Here is a 17,388-nt window from a genome sequence, read left to right on the forward strand (position 1 = left end):
ACTCCAACCTGTTATTACAAGCAAGATTACGTGCACTTATAATCCGTTTTCATGACAAATTGTATGAATGATGATGACCGATATTTGTCTGACAAACCAGATTTATGATCATTAGCATAAAGGTCAAAGAATGACCTTGGTTAGTTTTGTTGTTAAGATTTTTTCGGAATTACTAATGTCTGGTTTCAGTTTCGATCAAGGTCACGATTTTCTTCGTCATACAGTTGTCATCCCAATGCACCGCCGTACCGACGTAATCGGTTTTCAAAATGTGAGGAGTTATAAGTTAGAAGCCTATGTCTGGGTATCCGTGAGTCAGTCTATTTTTTTTTATAATATCAAGTGGCGGGACGAACAGTCGCGCGACTGCTGGTAAGCTACACGCCTGTCCATAACTGTTCCATTGCAATTCCATAACAGTGCCACTCAGAGCTTTAAATCGTAAAGATCTGAGGGCACTGCCACTGAGCCCGTCACCCTGAGAAATAAGTTGACAAGTTCTATGTGCCCGTAATTTCACCAGCAGCAGGGTAAGGGTACCCTTAAAAACCGGAACACAGTAATGGTTGTCACCATAAGTAATGTCATTACTGTTTGATGGTAGAAATAGGTAAGATGGCACGAACTGGCCGAACTCTTTCACAAGGAGCTCTACTGCTACTTACGAAGGACATTTAGATGTGCCGGAATAAGCTCGTTACTAATTTTATGTAACTCCCTAATGCTAGCCAGGATGCTTAGAAGATACGATACTATAACAAAGTAAAAGAACTTACTAGTATTAACTACTGTGTCATATATTTCTTGCTTCAATTACGAGAATTACCGGATAGTAATTTTTAGGTATATTTAATGTTGCGTAAGAATTCATTGCATTGAGTGAAGTTTTAAGCATGAAAAACACACAGAGAGAGGGTGCGAGTCGGGTCGGGTGCGCGGCGGGTCGGATATGAGGCGGGTCTAATTCCGTGTATTTCCGGGCGTGAAATGGGCGCACGCGCCCGCGCTCTGTGTGTTGTCGTCCATATAAAATACACGGAATTACAGGTAGTCTGTCTTTTTTGAAGACGGAGTAAAATGACAGTTAATGCGACAAAGTGTTGCCCGCTTGCGAGCAGATAGTGATTGCTGTCTATAAATATTCCATCGACTAAATAGAACTACGTTAATGAAAAATACGAAGAGGAGACATATTTTAAAGTTTTTCATTTTAATTCAATGTATAATCCAATCCGGTTAGTCTTGTTAAAATGTATGTTAATAAAAATTGATCTCGATACTAGTAGGCCAACGGTCAAAATAAGAATAAAGAAGGCAATAACGCAATTAGCAATCATTTACACAATTTAACAAAAATTTTATCTTCTTTCACAAACTATCGATGAAACTATCGACAACTACATAACTATTTAAAATTTTATGAAAACTGGCAACCCCTCAAATGTCATTTTACTCCGTCTTCGAAAAAAACAGACTAAAGATCCGCCGCGCTCCCGACCCGACACGCGCCCGACTCGTGCCCGCTCTTGTGTATTTCACGCTTAAGATTCCCTCAGCAAAGATAAATTATAGGCTGCAACAAGCCGCTATCAGTGCTATAACTATCAATTTCTCGCTCTGCTGGTCACCCTACAAGCTTACTCTAGCAACCCCGAATTATTATTACCAATTTTCAACTCTATTTCAATCGCGTTACACTTTGAAGTTGTTTGTTTATTGTTTCGATGTAGAATTTATTATCTGTGTTTACGATGTACCCAAATGGATCGTAAATTTAAAAAGATAGAGTCGAAAATAGAATGTTGTTTAAAATACAGATTATAAATCAACTTTTTCTTTAGACGCGAGTTTAGTGAAAAAGTGTGGAAATGGAAACCGTAAAAACAGCTTGATTTAAAATCGATAGGAATGTCTTGTTCCGGTAATAAGTATTAATTTATAATGATTATGATCAATGATTTTAATTATAAGAATACAAACTGTTAAAAATTAATTTATTATCAGTAGAGCTCCTTGTCGAAGAGTTGGTCTAGGGAAGTACTGACCCCTGGAGCTTGGTTGGCACTAGTAGGTCGGTGTTACGCGTGAGCTCGTTGTCGTCCGCATCGAGCGGGTCTGCGCGGATGCACACAGTGGCGGTGGGGCCACGGGGTAAGAGACGTGTCGGTGCGTAGTTGCCGCCCGTCTTGTCCTCCGCGAATGAATTTGGGTGATTGGCCCGTGCGGTGAAGTACTCCATGGGACTCTCTTTGGAGAGTCCACACAGATGCGCGTAGGGTGTTGTGGCGGAGCCAACCAACAGATCCGCCGCTGGGGCTGGGGGAGCATTTACTGAACTGTGGCAGCCCTTGGGTATCGCAGTCGGTACATTAATGTTCTACATAACTTTATAGAAGGAACGGACATTGTGACCACAAGGGTTTTTTAGGTTTTCCACTCTAGAAAGTTGCGAATAAGGTGCTGTTTTAATTAAATTGTCATTAGGAAACTCAGTTCGAACAGACGAGGCATTGAAGTGCATCAATCATCATCAATAATTCACAATAGCAAATTACACTTAGTTGGAAGAGCGTTTGTCACGTACGTGGAATTCTTACAATATATTTCGAAAAGCAAAATGTATACTGCTTCTCTACACGAGCTTCTTAAATCGCAGTAGGAACGGTGAGGCTGGAATAAAATTGTGAAGTTCTTGCGCACATTCTCCGAAAGGTGATGTGCTATTGTATAGAAAAGATAAAGTTTATACAAAAGCGTGTCAAGAGGTTTATAAGTGACTCGGATTTAGAAGAAGCGAAGTTACAGAGCCCTGAACAGCGTTGTGAAGTTACCTGCTTTATCGGTATTCTACAGGATATATCATGAGACTGAGCCATGGAATTCCATGATTTAATTCCTCCTTCGTCTTTTCATCATCCTTACTAGAAGTAGGCTGAGATTCGGGCGAGGCGAAAGTGAATTGGCGTTATTTAGGTCTGCATGCTTCATCGTTGACGTCAGCACTTTCCATCTCATGAGACGGATGTCAAATGCGCATTTTGTGCACTTATTTCAATCATAAAAAAATATATTAGCTCACAGTCATTGGACATTGGCATTTTTGTCTCATTAACGTGCGCCTACATTGTCCTAGCGGTAGCCACTATTCACCACCCACTCTCAATGACAATAAGCCCACTATTCCATTCATATTTATCAAACTATTAAAGTAACCAAATACAACTGACCTTAGAGCGCTGCCTTGCTCTCTAACATCGACTCCATTGATAATATCCTCTCCTCTAGCTTGCAAACCCGACATTTCCACCAACCGGAGCGCTTGTCGCCCGCCGACGCGACAGCGGCACGAGCGCTCCGCCAATGAGGATCTTTATCACGACATTGCCGTCCAATCAGTGTGTAGTAGGATCATCGTTCTGAAAAGATACGTTGTGAATTTAAATTCAGAAAGGCTTATCGAATAAGGCGAACGGATATGGATATGGAGCCTGTCAAAGGAACAGTTACATAACGGTTGTTTAGATTATAGTCTTTATTTCGATGACAATATATGACTACAAAGACACAGTTGTACACTGCATTTGACCCACTTAGGGATTATATTCCCACAGGTGACAATATACGTCATGCATGTGAGTGAAGGTCTAGTTTTTGTTTCTTTTCTTTTGTTTGCTACAAGTGAATCACAGTGTATACTTAAAATAAACACTGTATTTCCGAAAATGTTTAAAAACAAACGCGTTATCTAATCAGTTTTTTTAGTGTCAATGTCGTATAAAAAAAAAACGTTTTTTCACGAAAAGATATCTCCACCCACTCACACTTTGTGCAATGTCAAAATAAACTAGAATGTTTTCAGTTTATAGATAGGTTAATGCGTATAAATACGCCTAATATAGAAATAAGTCCAGAATTTATCTCCTTAACGCTAAAAAAATGTATCGAGAGTTGCACTGTACGGTATCGCGCCCAAGAAGCTGGCGACAATTCTCTTTTGCTGGCTGATGGCAAAATTTATTCTTTAGAGGAGATTTTTAAAAGAATGTTCGATCAAACTAAGCGAAATGTAGATTCCCGACCGAAACGACACAATCTTGCTTAATTTTCCTTTTTTTACTTTTCCTTTTTCACTATTCGGCACATCTGCGTGCGGCACAACTTCAACTTCAATTATCTCCGATGATAGATCGAATCGAAATCCAAAACCTTTTTTGTCTCTTATGTTAGTTTCATTTTTTATACGATATCAAGGATACAGTCGTGCGCCTGGTGGTAAGGGACACGCCTATCCATAACAGTTGCAGTGCCGCTCAGAGCTTTATATCGCAAAGTACTAAGGAGTATTGCCACCGCTCCCGTCACTCTGAAACATAAGTTAATAAGTCCTATGTGATTGTAATGTCACTCTTACCCTTCAAAACCGGAACGCAGTATTGCTCACAGGCGGCAGTACTTCCCTGGACGAATTCTTTCACAAGGAGCCCTACTACTACTAGAATTGGAAATTTCATGAATATAAATTAAGGAATTTCTTTCGTAGACTGTGCAATTTGATTGGACGTCAAGAGAACTTTGTCGACTCGCTCGGTTACCTAAGGCATTGTAAATTTAAAAAGCATATTGACTGGCCAAAGGTGGGTAACTTATATATTATTATAAAGTAATAGCAAAAATTACGTTACCGGGCTTAGATTCCCACTTCAACAACATCGTGGGGTGCAAGTGAAAATCATATTTGCAGACATGTGACATGTCTTTTCATAACTAATTTTTTCAATGAGCACATCTTAGTTACGTGATTGACGAAAATAGTTTTTGTTTACATACAATTGCTGTCAAACATAAATGTTTTTAATACTTTCAATATTTTGTTTAAAAATATGATAAGACTGTAAGCTTGACAACAAGTTTAAATTGAACTGCGAAATGCAACATCTTATATCAGTCATGGGCACAGGTCTTCTCTAAGGAGATGATTCAGATTAGCAGTTGCGGGATGGAGACAAGTCTTAACCCATTCTTTGTGTTTCAAATTTTGAAATTCCGAATGGATTTCAACACCATTATCATCAGTCAATCGCATTTTCCTGCTGGACGTAGGCGTCTTTCTTATAAATTTAGGGCTGTTTGCCATGCAGTTAAACGAGGAGTTATTTTTTTTTATATATAATATCAAGTGACGGGATGATCAAGTCGTGCGCCTGATGGTAAGCTACATGCCTGTCCATAACAGTCGCGGTGACATTCAGAGCTTTAAATCGCAAAGATTTGAGAGGCACTGCCCTGCGCCCGTCATCCTGAGACGTAAAGCCTTGTACACATTTATCACTTACAATACTTATTTCAAACATCATTGAACAAGACTACCTGCAAGAGCTAAACGGGTTACTCATTACCACGGATTCTTGTCATCCAAGTACGCAGAAACTGTATAATAAATAACCTTTAGTGAAAAGTTTTTGATTCACTTTAGTTTTAAAACTTCGTGAATGGTTTTTTTAAATAATATCAAGTGACGGGACGAACAAGTCGTGATGGTAAGCTACACGCCTGTCTAACAGTTGCAGTGCCACTTAGAGCTTTAAATCGCAATTTGTAATTTCACCAACACCTTTACCCTTCGAAACCGGAACACAGTAATGCTGATATTACTGCTTGGCGGCAGAAACACATAGGTCAGCTGGCAGTACTACCATGGATGAACTCTCACAAGGAGCTCTTCTGCTACTCACCCTATATTGTATATGCCTGGTGTGAAGACCTGGAGACATTAAGAGATAAAGATTGTCTCCTTGACCTACAGAAGTACCGCACTTATAGACAAACGATGCGACTCTACACAGGCGAAACGTATGACGTCTTCTCCACTCTTATTAAGAGTCTATACAACGTCAAATCATCAATCAGTTTGGAAAAAATATATAGTATAATTGAGATATACGCTGATTAGTATACGGTGCGAAAACAAGATTCCTAAAAACTTTCACTATAGAAAGAAAAACACAAACTTACCTCGAAATTATACAAGAAAACGCTCAATTCAATATGCACTTTACATTGTATAGATTTTTTCAATATCAACTGAACTAAGTGGAACAATATAGTATACGATATACATTTTTCAAATGGCTAAAGCCATTTCGTTTGTAAAAAAAAATAATTCTGAAGTAAAGCCCGTGTCCCAGGTGTTCCACCCCAAAATGAACCATATTAAGTACGGGAAAAATTTGAATTCGAGATGAGGTAGTGTCGACTCTTCAGTGGACGTGAAGCTTCTTCTGGCCGGCTCCAGCCGATTCCGACAAGTGTGATGAGTCCCTGATCATACACGAGTCTATATTTGGGTCTACGTTGTTGTAGCGTCCTTCTATTCATTACACGAGCTTGGTAGCCTAACGGTTTGCACTGAGAGCACTGGATAAAAAGGTCCCGGGTTCGATTTCAGATAGAACCAATTTTACTAAGCCCAAGAGTGAATTCTGTTGTTCTGGAATTCTCTTTATTCAAACCAGGTAATTGATGAAGTTCTCTAACATAATTATTATTATTATCACCTTCACAGAAAGTCGCGTCCGCACTTTTCGACACAATGCGAAATACCAGTACAAATAGAACTTGAGATATCCTATGTAGAAGGCAAACGTTATCCCAACCAGGCGGCTGTGGTTGTCTTCACCTACGAGCATTATAGAAAACATTGTCTTATCGATGTTTCCTACACAAAGTTACATCATTGTTTCGCAACTGTAGCTAATAGAAAAATGCGTTAAACTGCTCAAATTGGACTAGTGTGAGCCATTTATTAGCGCTGTAACACTCCTGCGCAATCGTGTACGTTCGGTATGTCGGTAGTTTGAAAATCGAAGTTTATGTGTTCTAAAGCTGCGCTATTTAAATTTAAAAACCGAAACAAAAGAATAAGGTACAGTCGCTGACATCAATGTGTATGCACTTAGCGAGGTGCCGTTATTATGTAATATCAGCAAAGTTGACGCTTTACCACCTTAAGGATCAACTTACATTGCCGTGGAACGGAATGGAAAAAAAATTTTTGTATAAAAATTATACATAGCATAATGCTGAGACCGCGCGAGAATTCTCTTGAAAACTCGTATCGTTAGACAATTGACATTAAGTTCATAATGATATAGTTCTATGTAAATAGTAAATGTAAACAATTTGGTACGTTTAGTAGCAATTAAAAAAACCGACCTCAAAGTACGTGGAATTACATATAATTACCAAGTTTTATCGGTTACCGGAAAGTGCGCAAACCCGGATTCATCCCCTAATTTGCCACTTTACGGGACTTGACACGGGAGATAATAAAATCAAATTATATTGATAGAGAAAAACGCCTTGAATTGAAGAGTAGCAAAATCAACCATTAAAATAATTGCCCCTAATAATAAAATTTAGGCGCCATTTATAAAAATGAATCTTCATGCGTGAACAGCCACTGTTAGAGGTGGATGATTTTCTTCAAAATTAAATGGGCCACTATGGAGGTGCCCTCTTTCCAACAAAAAAGAAGAATCATGAAAATCGGTTCTACAAATACCGGAGTTATCGCGTAACATACATAAAAAACAGTCGAATTGAAAACTCCCCCTTTTTTGAAGTCGGTTAAAAAAGTTTGTCGCGCTGCCGCTACCGATGAACTCGACCGGCGTAAAATCAGCGTAGCGAAAAGTTGTTTCACTTCAAGGAAGTGTTAAGTTTCTTCAAGACATTTCCGTACGATTAAAATTAATTACGTTTCTGGGGGTCTAATCTCGCTCTCCGCCCAACATCCGTCCAAAACAATTACTGTCGAATAATACTCGACCAAATTGACAGATCACGTGAACAACATGAAGCTTCATTAGCAATCATTCCTCTTTATATTTGGTCAAGTATTACTCAGTTGACCAGGGCTTATTTACGTAGATCCAATTCGTACTAGATTTAAATTAAGAGATTGTTATTTTACAAAATCGATTATTTTTAGTAACAGTACCTCCATACCTGTTAAAAACAAGGTAAAGTGTAAAAAAGTGTTAAAAATTTAAATTTAAAAATGTTTTACAGTTTTTTTTACCACCGGAGAAATATAAGACATGCCGATCTCGCTGTTGCACAATGGGCCCAAACTAATACGTGGACATAGGAATAATTTGTGATATGACATATAGTAACATTCCTGACAACTTTAATTCTTGTGTAATTTCTTGAAAAGTTGATTGTTACAGGAAGAGTTAGCAGAGTTCAGAGAGTTCGTTTAGGGAAGTACTACTTCTGCCGCCAAGCAGTAATGGCAACGTTGTCAACTCACATCAGATCTTTGTGATGTAACGTCACATAATTTTTTCGTCCCGTCAGTTGGTATGATGTTAATATTATTATTATTAAACATACGTAAAGTGTGATACTTATGATATGATAAACTATCCCAGTGTGAATTGTCAAGTAGATGTGCAATCTAGAGTCAGATCATTATTATTCGTCTTTTTGGCGAACAATCTCTGTCGGTATGTATTTTTTATCAAAAATTTTATGCTAATTTAAAAATCGCCGCGAGCCAAGGTTCTTCCAAAATATACCTGCGCATGCACCAACCGATGCGCCTTATTAAGAAATCCCGTTCTGCGCATGCCATTTTACGTAAATTAAAGGGTTCAGATAGATTTTTTATATTTATTCTCGAATAAATTAAAAAATCTCTGAAAAAATTTAAGTTCCTCGTTGTTATTAAATGTTACTGAAACGAAAATAAACTCTACTATGTACTACGTACTCTGCGACGTACTTTAATATACGAACCAAAGACTCTATTAAAGATCAGTAGGCCTAGCACCCCTGTCGTGTTACCACAACTTCTTAAAACAATATTAGTATTACCTTAGTATACCTTACATTGACTTTTCGTACCATAACACGATTAAAGTAGGTTTATTGTAATGTTAAAACTATGATGTTTTATTGGCAGCTTTGTGACTATTCATTCACTCAGTTCGTACTATGAGGCGACTTTAACATTAAAGTAATATTGCTCTAATGTCAAATTTAGCAATCTTAAAATAGTTACACGGATGCAATGGAAACAATATTATTTTCGAATTTAGTGTCTAAATATTGATTTGTATTGATTAAAAGTTAAGTGGAACTTATTTATTTACATATATCTCTTCAATATTTTGTTTTTTATTTATTTAATAGTACATAGGAAATAATTTGTCATTAAATAAAAATACGCGATGTTTATTTCGTAAAATTTTGACAGCGTCATCTATATACTCCTTGGCGATATTAACATTTGACACTAGACTATGACTCCGAATTCACAACGTGACAATCAAGACTCAGCTTGTTTTATTTATTTTTCTTCATGAAAATGCGGAAAAATAATTGAGAACAACGTAATTTTAATAGACTTTATTATTACGTTATTACTTTTCTTTTTTTGGCAGTTGAAATTCTCTTAATGTTAATAATATTAAGTACTTTAAATTGTACTACGATAGGACGATTCGTAGAATCAAAAAAGAAAGAGATGGCATTATACAGTTCATATAGCGTTATTTCTTTCTCATTTTTAGAAAGGAATAGACAATATTGGGAAGCAATTTAGCAACATTACTTGGTTCACAGGTTTGTCATGGTCCGAATATGAGTAATATTATAATAAGCTTACCATAAGCTTGCATTGAAATAAGATTGTTTTTTGCAAGGTTATGGTAGGCCCCCAGGGCGCGACTTGCGCGAGAGCGACATACAGCACGTGACCTCTACGCAGCGAAAATAGCAGCATATCGCACTTTATGTCGCGCTCGCGCCGAGCGCGCCCCGTCGTAAAAGCCCTAAAGAGTGATTTTAGCTCAAAGGGAGAATTATTACTTTTCAATTGAGAGGTCGATTAAATCCACTTAACGCTCTCTACTATATCGTATAATTAGTACAAAAAGCTGTCTAGACGGTAATACTGTCAGCAATTCCACAGATAATTGGAAGAAAAGTGTTTAATTGGCAACACTGAACTGAAAAGGCAAAATAACAATGTTGTCTTGCGCATTAAGCAATTAGAATGCTGATTGGAGTAGGGTTATATCGACTCACGCGTAGAACAAAGATCTATGTGCAAGATTGCTTATTCTCGGGACACTGTATATTTCGTTCGTTGGTTTTTTTAAAATATAACGCACACACACTAACATAGCCCCGTACTAGGGAAACCCTGTATCGCGGGTGCCATGGACACACACATAGACAACCATAAATTACACCCACCCAAACTCACGAGAGAAATAAATGTAGGCCATACAAATATTTCTCCCGGCCCGGGAATCGAACCTGGGACCTCTACGTGGCAGTTCGGCGTGGTAACCATTCGGCCACGGAGGTAGTAGTTACTTTAGATCGATTGTGGCTCAATTTTATATTACCGAAAAGAAATAATATATAAAAATTCTGAAAACATCCATCTATTGACCTTATTTTGAAACGAGTTTTGTATAATCACATCAGACTCTGTTGTTCGGATAAGTCGCATATCCATTTAGCTCAATTTACATTGCTTTGGAGCGGAATGAAAGCGAATTTTATTTTATGATTACAAAAATTTGCATCTATTCCGTTATTTTTAGAAGCAGGCAAGTGGTCAGCAACCACCCGCTGCCAGCTTGTTCTTATAAACCAATGTCGTTTAAAAGATAGATCATATTTTCATGTTAAACAAAGCGTTTTCGCAAAATAAGGGTCGGGGTTACAAACAGTTTTGGGACTGGCAAGGCTTCAATTTCGCTGATAGTACTTAAAGCGCACAGTTCGTGATTTGTGGGTTGTAAGGCTGTGGCCTCAGGCCTCCTCAAACCGTAGGTTTACTAGGTCAACGTTGTGCAATACCATAGGTTTAGTGTAGGTGGGTTGGATGTGATTACATCGGCTTTAGTTAATCCGCCAATATAACTCGACCTATTACCAATGCCGAAACATTATGTTAATTACGTAGAATTTTCATGTCACAGATTACTTATCGATTGGGAAAGATAATGCAAAGGACTCCGAAAACGTCTTTAAAAAGCTTCCTCTTTTGTTTTGAAGACACTGGTCTTCTATCTTCAACGATCTCGATGGACCAGCGGTTAGCGCTTTTTTAACGCACACGCTCATATCCCTGCGCTAGGGAAACCCTGTATCGCAGATGCCATGGTCACACACATAGGCAACCGTAAATTACACCCAAACTCACGACTGAAATAAATGCAGGTCATACAAATTTTTGTACTTTCATTATCATCATCATCATATCAGCCGGATGATGTCCTCTGCTGAACATAGGCCTCCCGTAACGATTTCCAGACTAGACATCGGTTACCCGTCGCCGTTACCAGGTCATCCATCCATCTAGTAGGGGGCCGTCCCACTGAACGCCTTCGTTCGTGGTCTCCATTCAGGAACCTTTCTGCCCCAATGGCCGTCAGTTCTACGAGCTATGTGCCCTGCCCACTGACACTTCAACTTGCTAATTTGAGCTATGTCGGTGACAAATGTTCTTCTATGAATCTCCTTAACTTTTTATTCGATTACGTAGAGAAATGCCGAGCATTGCTCGCTCCAAAGCTCGTTGAGTGACGTTGAGCTTTTTTATCTATTTTCGCTATTTTGTCTTTTGTCTTGTTTGTATTGTCTCAGGATGATGGGTGTAGTGGTAGTGCCCTTACGATCTTTGCGATTTAAAGCTCTGAGTGGCACTGCAACTGTTATGGATAGGCGTGTCGCTTACTACCAGGCGCACTGCTTGTTCGTCCAGTCACTTGGTATTTATAAAAAAATTGGTGTGTTACTGGTGCTTCAATAAACGGTCTTGAGGAAATACTTGGACGTTTACAAATTTATACCAGAGGGGTCCCAATGTTACTTAATTTTATTTTTTCTTTTTTTTTTGTTTCTTTACTCAACGTGTTAACTGATACTATTTGATATGTTTGAAATATTATCGTGAATAGTCGAGTAAATGCTTCTTTTTCTTCTTTCTGTCTGTAAGCTTTCTCAAAGAGACGTTTTGTCATACCACAAAGCACGACAAACAGACAGACGAAACTCTCATAATATTAAACAAAGATCTTTACATTGCTAATTAAGTGAAACGCTTCCAACACTCACTAATGTTCAGGGTACCAAATACGTCAAAATTAGCCATTCAAAATTGTACTATACGTACATTCAAATAGCGTTTCGAATTGCAGTATAGAAAGTCACTGTCTCTGTATGAAGAGTGTATTTAAATATATGCGTACGAGTATTTTGAAGCATACACATTTAAAAGGATTTTGTGCAAATATAATGTTGAATAATTTAAAAAAGGCATTGTTGTATAGTATGAAAGAGAGTTCACTGGCCTTACATAAACCACTACCTTGACGGCGCAGCGGTTGAGCAACTCGAGCGTAATGCAAGTTTGGTTTCCGGTAGTACCAAAAAACTAAGTATTTAACACATTCGCCCGAGATACGCCGCCCTAAACATTTGTAAGTGATGTAGAACAACTTACTATTACATCTTTTAATTCATGGAAGAGTTCTAACTCTTCCATGTCAAATAGCGTTCAAAATCTTAATAGTGACGTCACTGAAAGAAATAAACAAAGATAATAGTTGTAACTCTTTCATTGAAAAAAAAAAAGACCTCAAAAGTTTCCTTATCGGCTTTTTTTCCATTTCCATAAGATCCTCTCATCAGATTTTGACTTCTTGGTGACAATGGGACTGTTACGGACTCATTTGTACATTTTATACTTTTGTGATTGTAATTTGTTGATTACACATATTGTGTCAAGCAAAAGTCGACTTTTATTTGCGGAATATAAGTAGTAATTTGTGATAGCCGAAACGAACCCGGAACAGCATTGTCGGCATCAGGGACCACCTCGAGAGTATTTTGAAGAAAGATAACCCTTTGAAACAAAAAAGAATTTTCGAAATCGATCCACAATTGATGGAGAAATCGGTGAGTACACTAGCATGCCTATAAAATTTGAGGATTTTCCTCGATTTCCAAGGGGTCCCCTCATCAGAGTCTGACTTGGTAATAAGAGAGAGAGAGTACCCTTTGAAACAAAACAAAAATTCAAAATCGGTCCACATTTGACGGAGAAATCGGAATACATACATAAAACATACATACAGCCGAACGTATAATCTCCTCCTTTTTTTTTGAAATCGGTTAAAAACTGTTTATTGCACAAGCGTTGCTTTACAACATATCAAAATATTGAATCTCTAGCGACACGCAGTATCGAAACTTCACAGGATAAGTAAGTACTACTCAGACTTACCAATGATCGCTGGCGTACACGCGCAACGATAGCGGGTGGTTTGTAGACGTCAGTATCATTATTTCTTACAGACATTTAATAGCTTGTAGAACAAACGTGCATCAATCGCGCGAATGTGTCAAAACTGCTCCAATTCTGTGCTAGGCTAATTTAGTTACTTTTCACTCACGGTTCTCGGCAGCTCCTGTTTCTTTCTACATTTTAACCGACTTCAAAAAGGAGGGGGTTCTCAATTCGACTACATGTTTTTTTGTATGTGTGTTACGCGATAAGCATTTGTGAACCGATTTTGATCATTCTTTTTTTGTTGGAAAGAGGGAACCTCAGATGTGGTATTCCACCTGTAAGATTGGCAAAGTAGGGGTTAAATGACTTTTGAGGTCGGTTTTTAGTACTCTGTACTGAGATTATTGATTATAAGGACCTACCGACCCTTAAGGTATATAGAAAGGCACTATAATCTGCGCAAGCACAGGGTAGCGATGGGCGATTGTTACTAAATAAACAGATAGTTGCACTATCCCGTATTCTATTTGCGATTTAGTCGTCTTTACCGAAAAATAAATAGAATATAGTTACCAATTTAGTAATACGGTTCATTTTGCTTGGGTGGAACGGCAGGGACCCGGGCTTTATTTCAAAAATAATATTTTTACAAACGAAACACATTTACATTTCAAAAATGTATATCGTATACTATACATGTTTTATTTAGTTCAATTGATATAAAAAACAATCATTGGTATATGTAAAGTACCTGCGGTTTTCTTGTAAATTTCGAGGTAAGTTTTTTTTTTTCTATAGTGGAAACTTTTAGGAATTTGTGTTTCCACACCGTATATCCTCAGTTATACTATACATTTTTTCCAAAGTGATCGATTCAACACTTCCACTGTTATGTAGAATCAACCAATGACATTTCAGGTTGTACCTGAGCACGCCAACTCTCCCGGTCCTATGCCGCCCGCATCCAGCCGGTGTTGGACACCATTCTCGGTTCGTCCATCCATCTTACTGGGCGTCTACAAGACTTTAGAACAATTCTGGTCCATTGGTCATCCGCCCTCCAGCAGACATGTCTGGCCCACTGCCCCCTAAACTTACTGACTGCCAAATATGTCGGTCATTCTAGTTCCCTGATGTATATGACTTCATTAGGAATTCGGTCCACAACAACAAAACAGTAACTTGAAAGTTAGTCTGTACTTCAGATTGAAATTTCAAACCCCGCACATTGTCATTTATCGGAACCAGAAACACAAGGTTTTTGTTTCAGAAATATATATTATGTAGGATTTTACATTGAACTTCAGTCTGCTTTTCACGTTACACGGTTAGGCTTCAGGTCATCGGTTCATCTTGCCACAGCGTCAGTAGGTTAGTCATAACCATTACTCCACATGTGAGTTATTACTGTTACACTGTAGTAAAATTTGTATTTATTACCTTATTACGACAGATATATACAGACCGCAATAACTAGGTATCAAAACTAGGTAAATTATTTAGTACTTAAGTAATGTTCAGCATCGATAAATTTACGACCTCGGTGGCCCGACGACTTGTACTGTGAGCGCTGGATGAGTGAGTCCCGAGTTCGATTCCCGGTAGCACCAAATCGGAAATGAACTTTTCTAAATTGGTTCTGGTCTGGATGTTCTGGGTAGTGCTTCTGAGTGAATTTCTTTGCTCTGGTACTCATAATACAGGGAGTTATCTAGTTCGAGACAATCAGTGCGTTCTACCCGTTGAGACATACGGATGATACGGAGCTAAGAGGTGGACACTTACGAATTCACGATTCGGCTAGTCCACCAGTTAAAAGTCCTGTTGCTCCGAAGGAAAAGATACGAAACGAGATTATCCAACAGAGAACCGAGGTCGTCGACTTAACTGGTAGAATAAGCAAGCTGAGGGGCTGGCCATATCTGTCGAAGAACCGATTACCTATTGGGGAAGCGAGCTCTTAATAGAGACCATGGCTCGGCAAACGTAGTTTAGGACACCTTCTGGCCAGATGAACTGACGATTTGCGAAAGGCTGCTGGCAGTAGATGGGTGCGACAAGCTGAGGACCGGGCGAAATGACGCGCATTAGAAGAGGCCTGTGTCCAGCAATGATCTGCAATAATAGCAATAGAGCTCCTTGTGAAAGAGTTCGTCGAGGGAAGTACTGCCATCTTACGCATTTCTGCCGCCAACCAGCAATGTGTCATGTCAATGTCAGCATTACTGTATTCCGGTTTTGAAGGGTAAGGGTGTTGGTGAAATTACAGGCTAATTAGGAACTTGTCAACTTATATCTCAGGGTGGCGGGCGCAGTGGCAGTGTCCCTCAGTGGCTAAGTGGCACTGCAACTGTTATAGGCTGGCGTGTCGCTTACCACCAGGCGCGCAACTTGTAGCTATGTTCGGTAGCTGAGTTTAAAATAAGCTTCTTGAAAGTAAACATTGCCTTAAATTGGGCTATGATCGCCTGGTATAAAAAAAACAGCGCTAGAAAAAGTCAAAATATAGCTCATAAACCCTTCAACAAATCGGTCGACCAATCGTCTTTAGGTCGCACTAATCTCCAGTACAATGCCGATACACCCTTTACCAAACTTTCTCGCCGGACAATGGACTACACACGTACAATTTAGGATGAAAATATCCTAATACTATGTAGGGAACGAGATGAAAACTTGCAGAGATTTTTTTAATTTAAAAATTAACCATTAAACCACCAAATTTGTTCGACTCAGATGGTTTGCGATTTAAAGCTCTGAGTGGCACTGCAATTGTTATGAATAGGCATGTCGCTTACCATCGGGCGCACGACTGGTTCGTCCCGTCACTGGATATATAAAAAAACGCTAGTGATGATGTTGATGATTAGTCATTATCAGTAAGATGACTAACTGGTGTTCTGACAGACTTCGGGGACACTATTTAGAACAATTCCAATCGGGGAAATCATCTAGTATCCACAAGGCATTTTTAGTTATACTATCTTGTTTTATCTTAACGCTTAACACCGATCATTTTTATCATTCAATGGATTCGGCGTGATTGGCGTCACTCAGTAACAAATATCTAAAGCGTAATCTTAGTTATTGTCCACTAATATATTGCTCTCAATGTAACAGTCACGCATCACAGTTGCTACACATGTTTAATTATTACTTTGTACCAAATACAGATTAAAAAGCGTCAGATAGTACAACAAAAACTTAAAAGTTTATTTTTAAACGTTTTTGTGTATGATGTTAGTAATATAGTTCTGAGAGGTTGTTAATATTTTCCAAATAATAAATGTTAATTTAAATATACATAAATTACATATAATATTGTAAACGTTTGTTTACCTTCAATTTTATACTTAACCATTTTTTCGATACTAGATCGCATTCCGTATTACCGAACAACCGAATTGTAAGTAAATTGACATCTACTATCCTATGATTATCTAACTAGTAATAATAACCTAAGGGTTCGCACAGATCTGGCGAATGCGAGCTGCACACGTGCTTTACGTTGTGCGATCTGTGCCCCACGTCTGCAATTTTCCTTGAAACCATTGGGAATTATCATTGAGACTGAGATTATATGCAATAATGATAATATTTGTTATTCTTCTAAATTCTCGTTGCGATGGCAGTTGAGTGTTAGTGGAATAGCAGTGATGGCGTTTTATCTTTTCAGTCACTAACGATCGATGTTGCCTTCCATATAATTACACCCCTACAGACACATATACACATACTTGAACTCACGCACACTAACACTTAGGTTAATCTATTTTCAGTCTGAAAAGTTAAAAATTACTGTTATTAGTGAAATTTCTATTACTTGTAACACTAGTTATAGTAGATATTAAGGTAGTCTGTTTCATCATCTTAAAATAATATAAGAGCAAGATTACTATTAATATCATAGAAGAGCGATGTTTCCTGACATAGGCCCTAACAAGCCTAAATAGAAACATCCGCCCCTGTATTATGCCCTTTAAAATGAACAAACAAAACATTTTTATGTTATTTTATTTATTTTACTAAAACGACCATGGGAATTACTATGCATATCTTAATTTTTATCT

The 17,388-nt window shown here is 38.2% G+C and overlaps 1 protein-coding gene across 1 annotated transcript in view; it reads right to left on the minus strand.

The window, feature by feature from the left end:
• The window catches only part of LOC113233691 (pleckstrin homology-like domain family B member 2), a 169,109-nt gene that overhangs the window by 116,684 nt on the left and 35,037 nt on the right, over positions 1 to 17,388 (minus strand). Inside the window, exon 2 of the mRNA XM_026468870.1 lies at positions 3,228 to 3,416. Within this exon, the coding sequence (XP_026324655.1) occupies positions 3,228 to 3,301 (74 nt within the window). The 5' untranslated portion in view covers positions 3,302 to 3,416. The remainder of the gene's footprint in view (positions 1 to 3,227; positions 3,417 to 17,388) is intronic.

Source organism: Hyposmocoma kahamanoa, unplaced genomic scaffold (assembly GCF_003589595.1).
Source record: "Hyposmocoma kahamanoa isolate Upper Pololo Valley unplaced genomic scaffold, ASM358959v1 79, whole genome shotgun sequence".
Lineage (NCBI taxonomy): Eukaryota > Metazoa > Arthropoda > Insecta > Lepidoptera > Cosmopterigidae > Hyposmocoma > Hyposmocoma kahamanoa.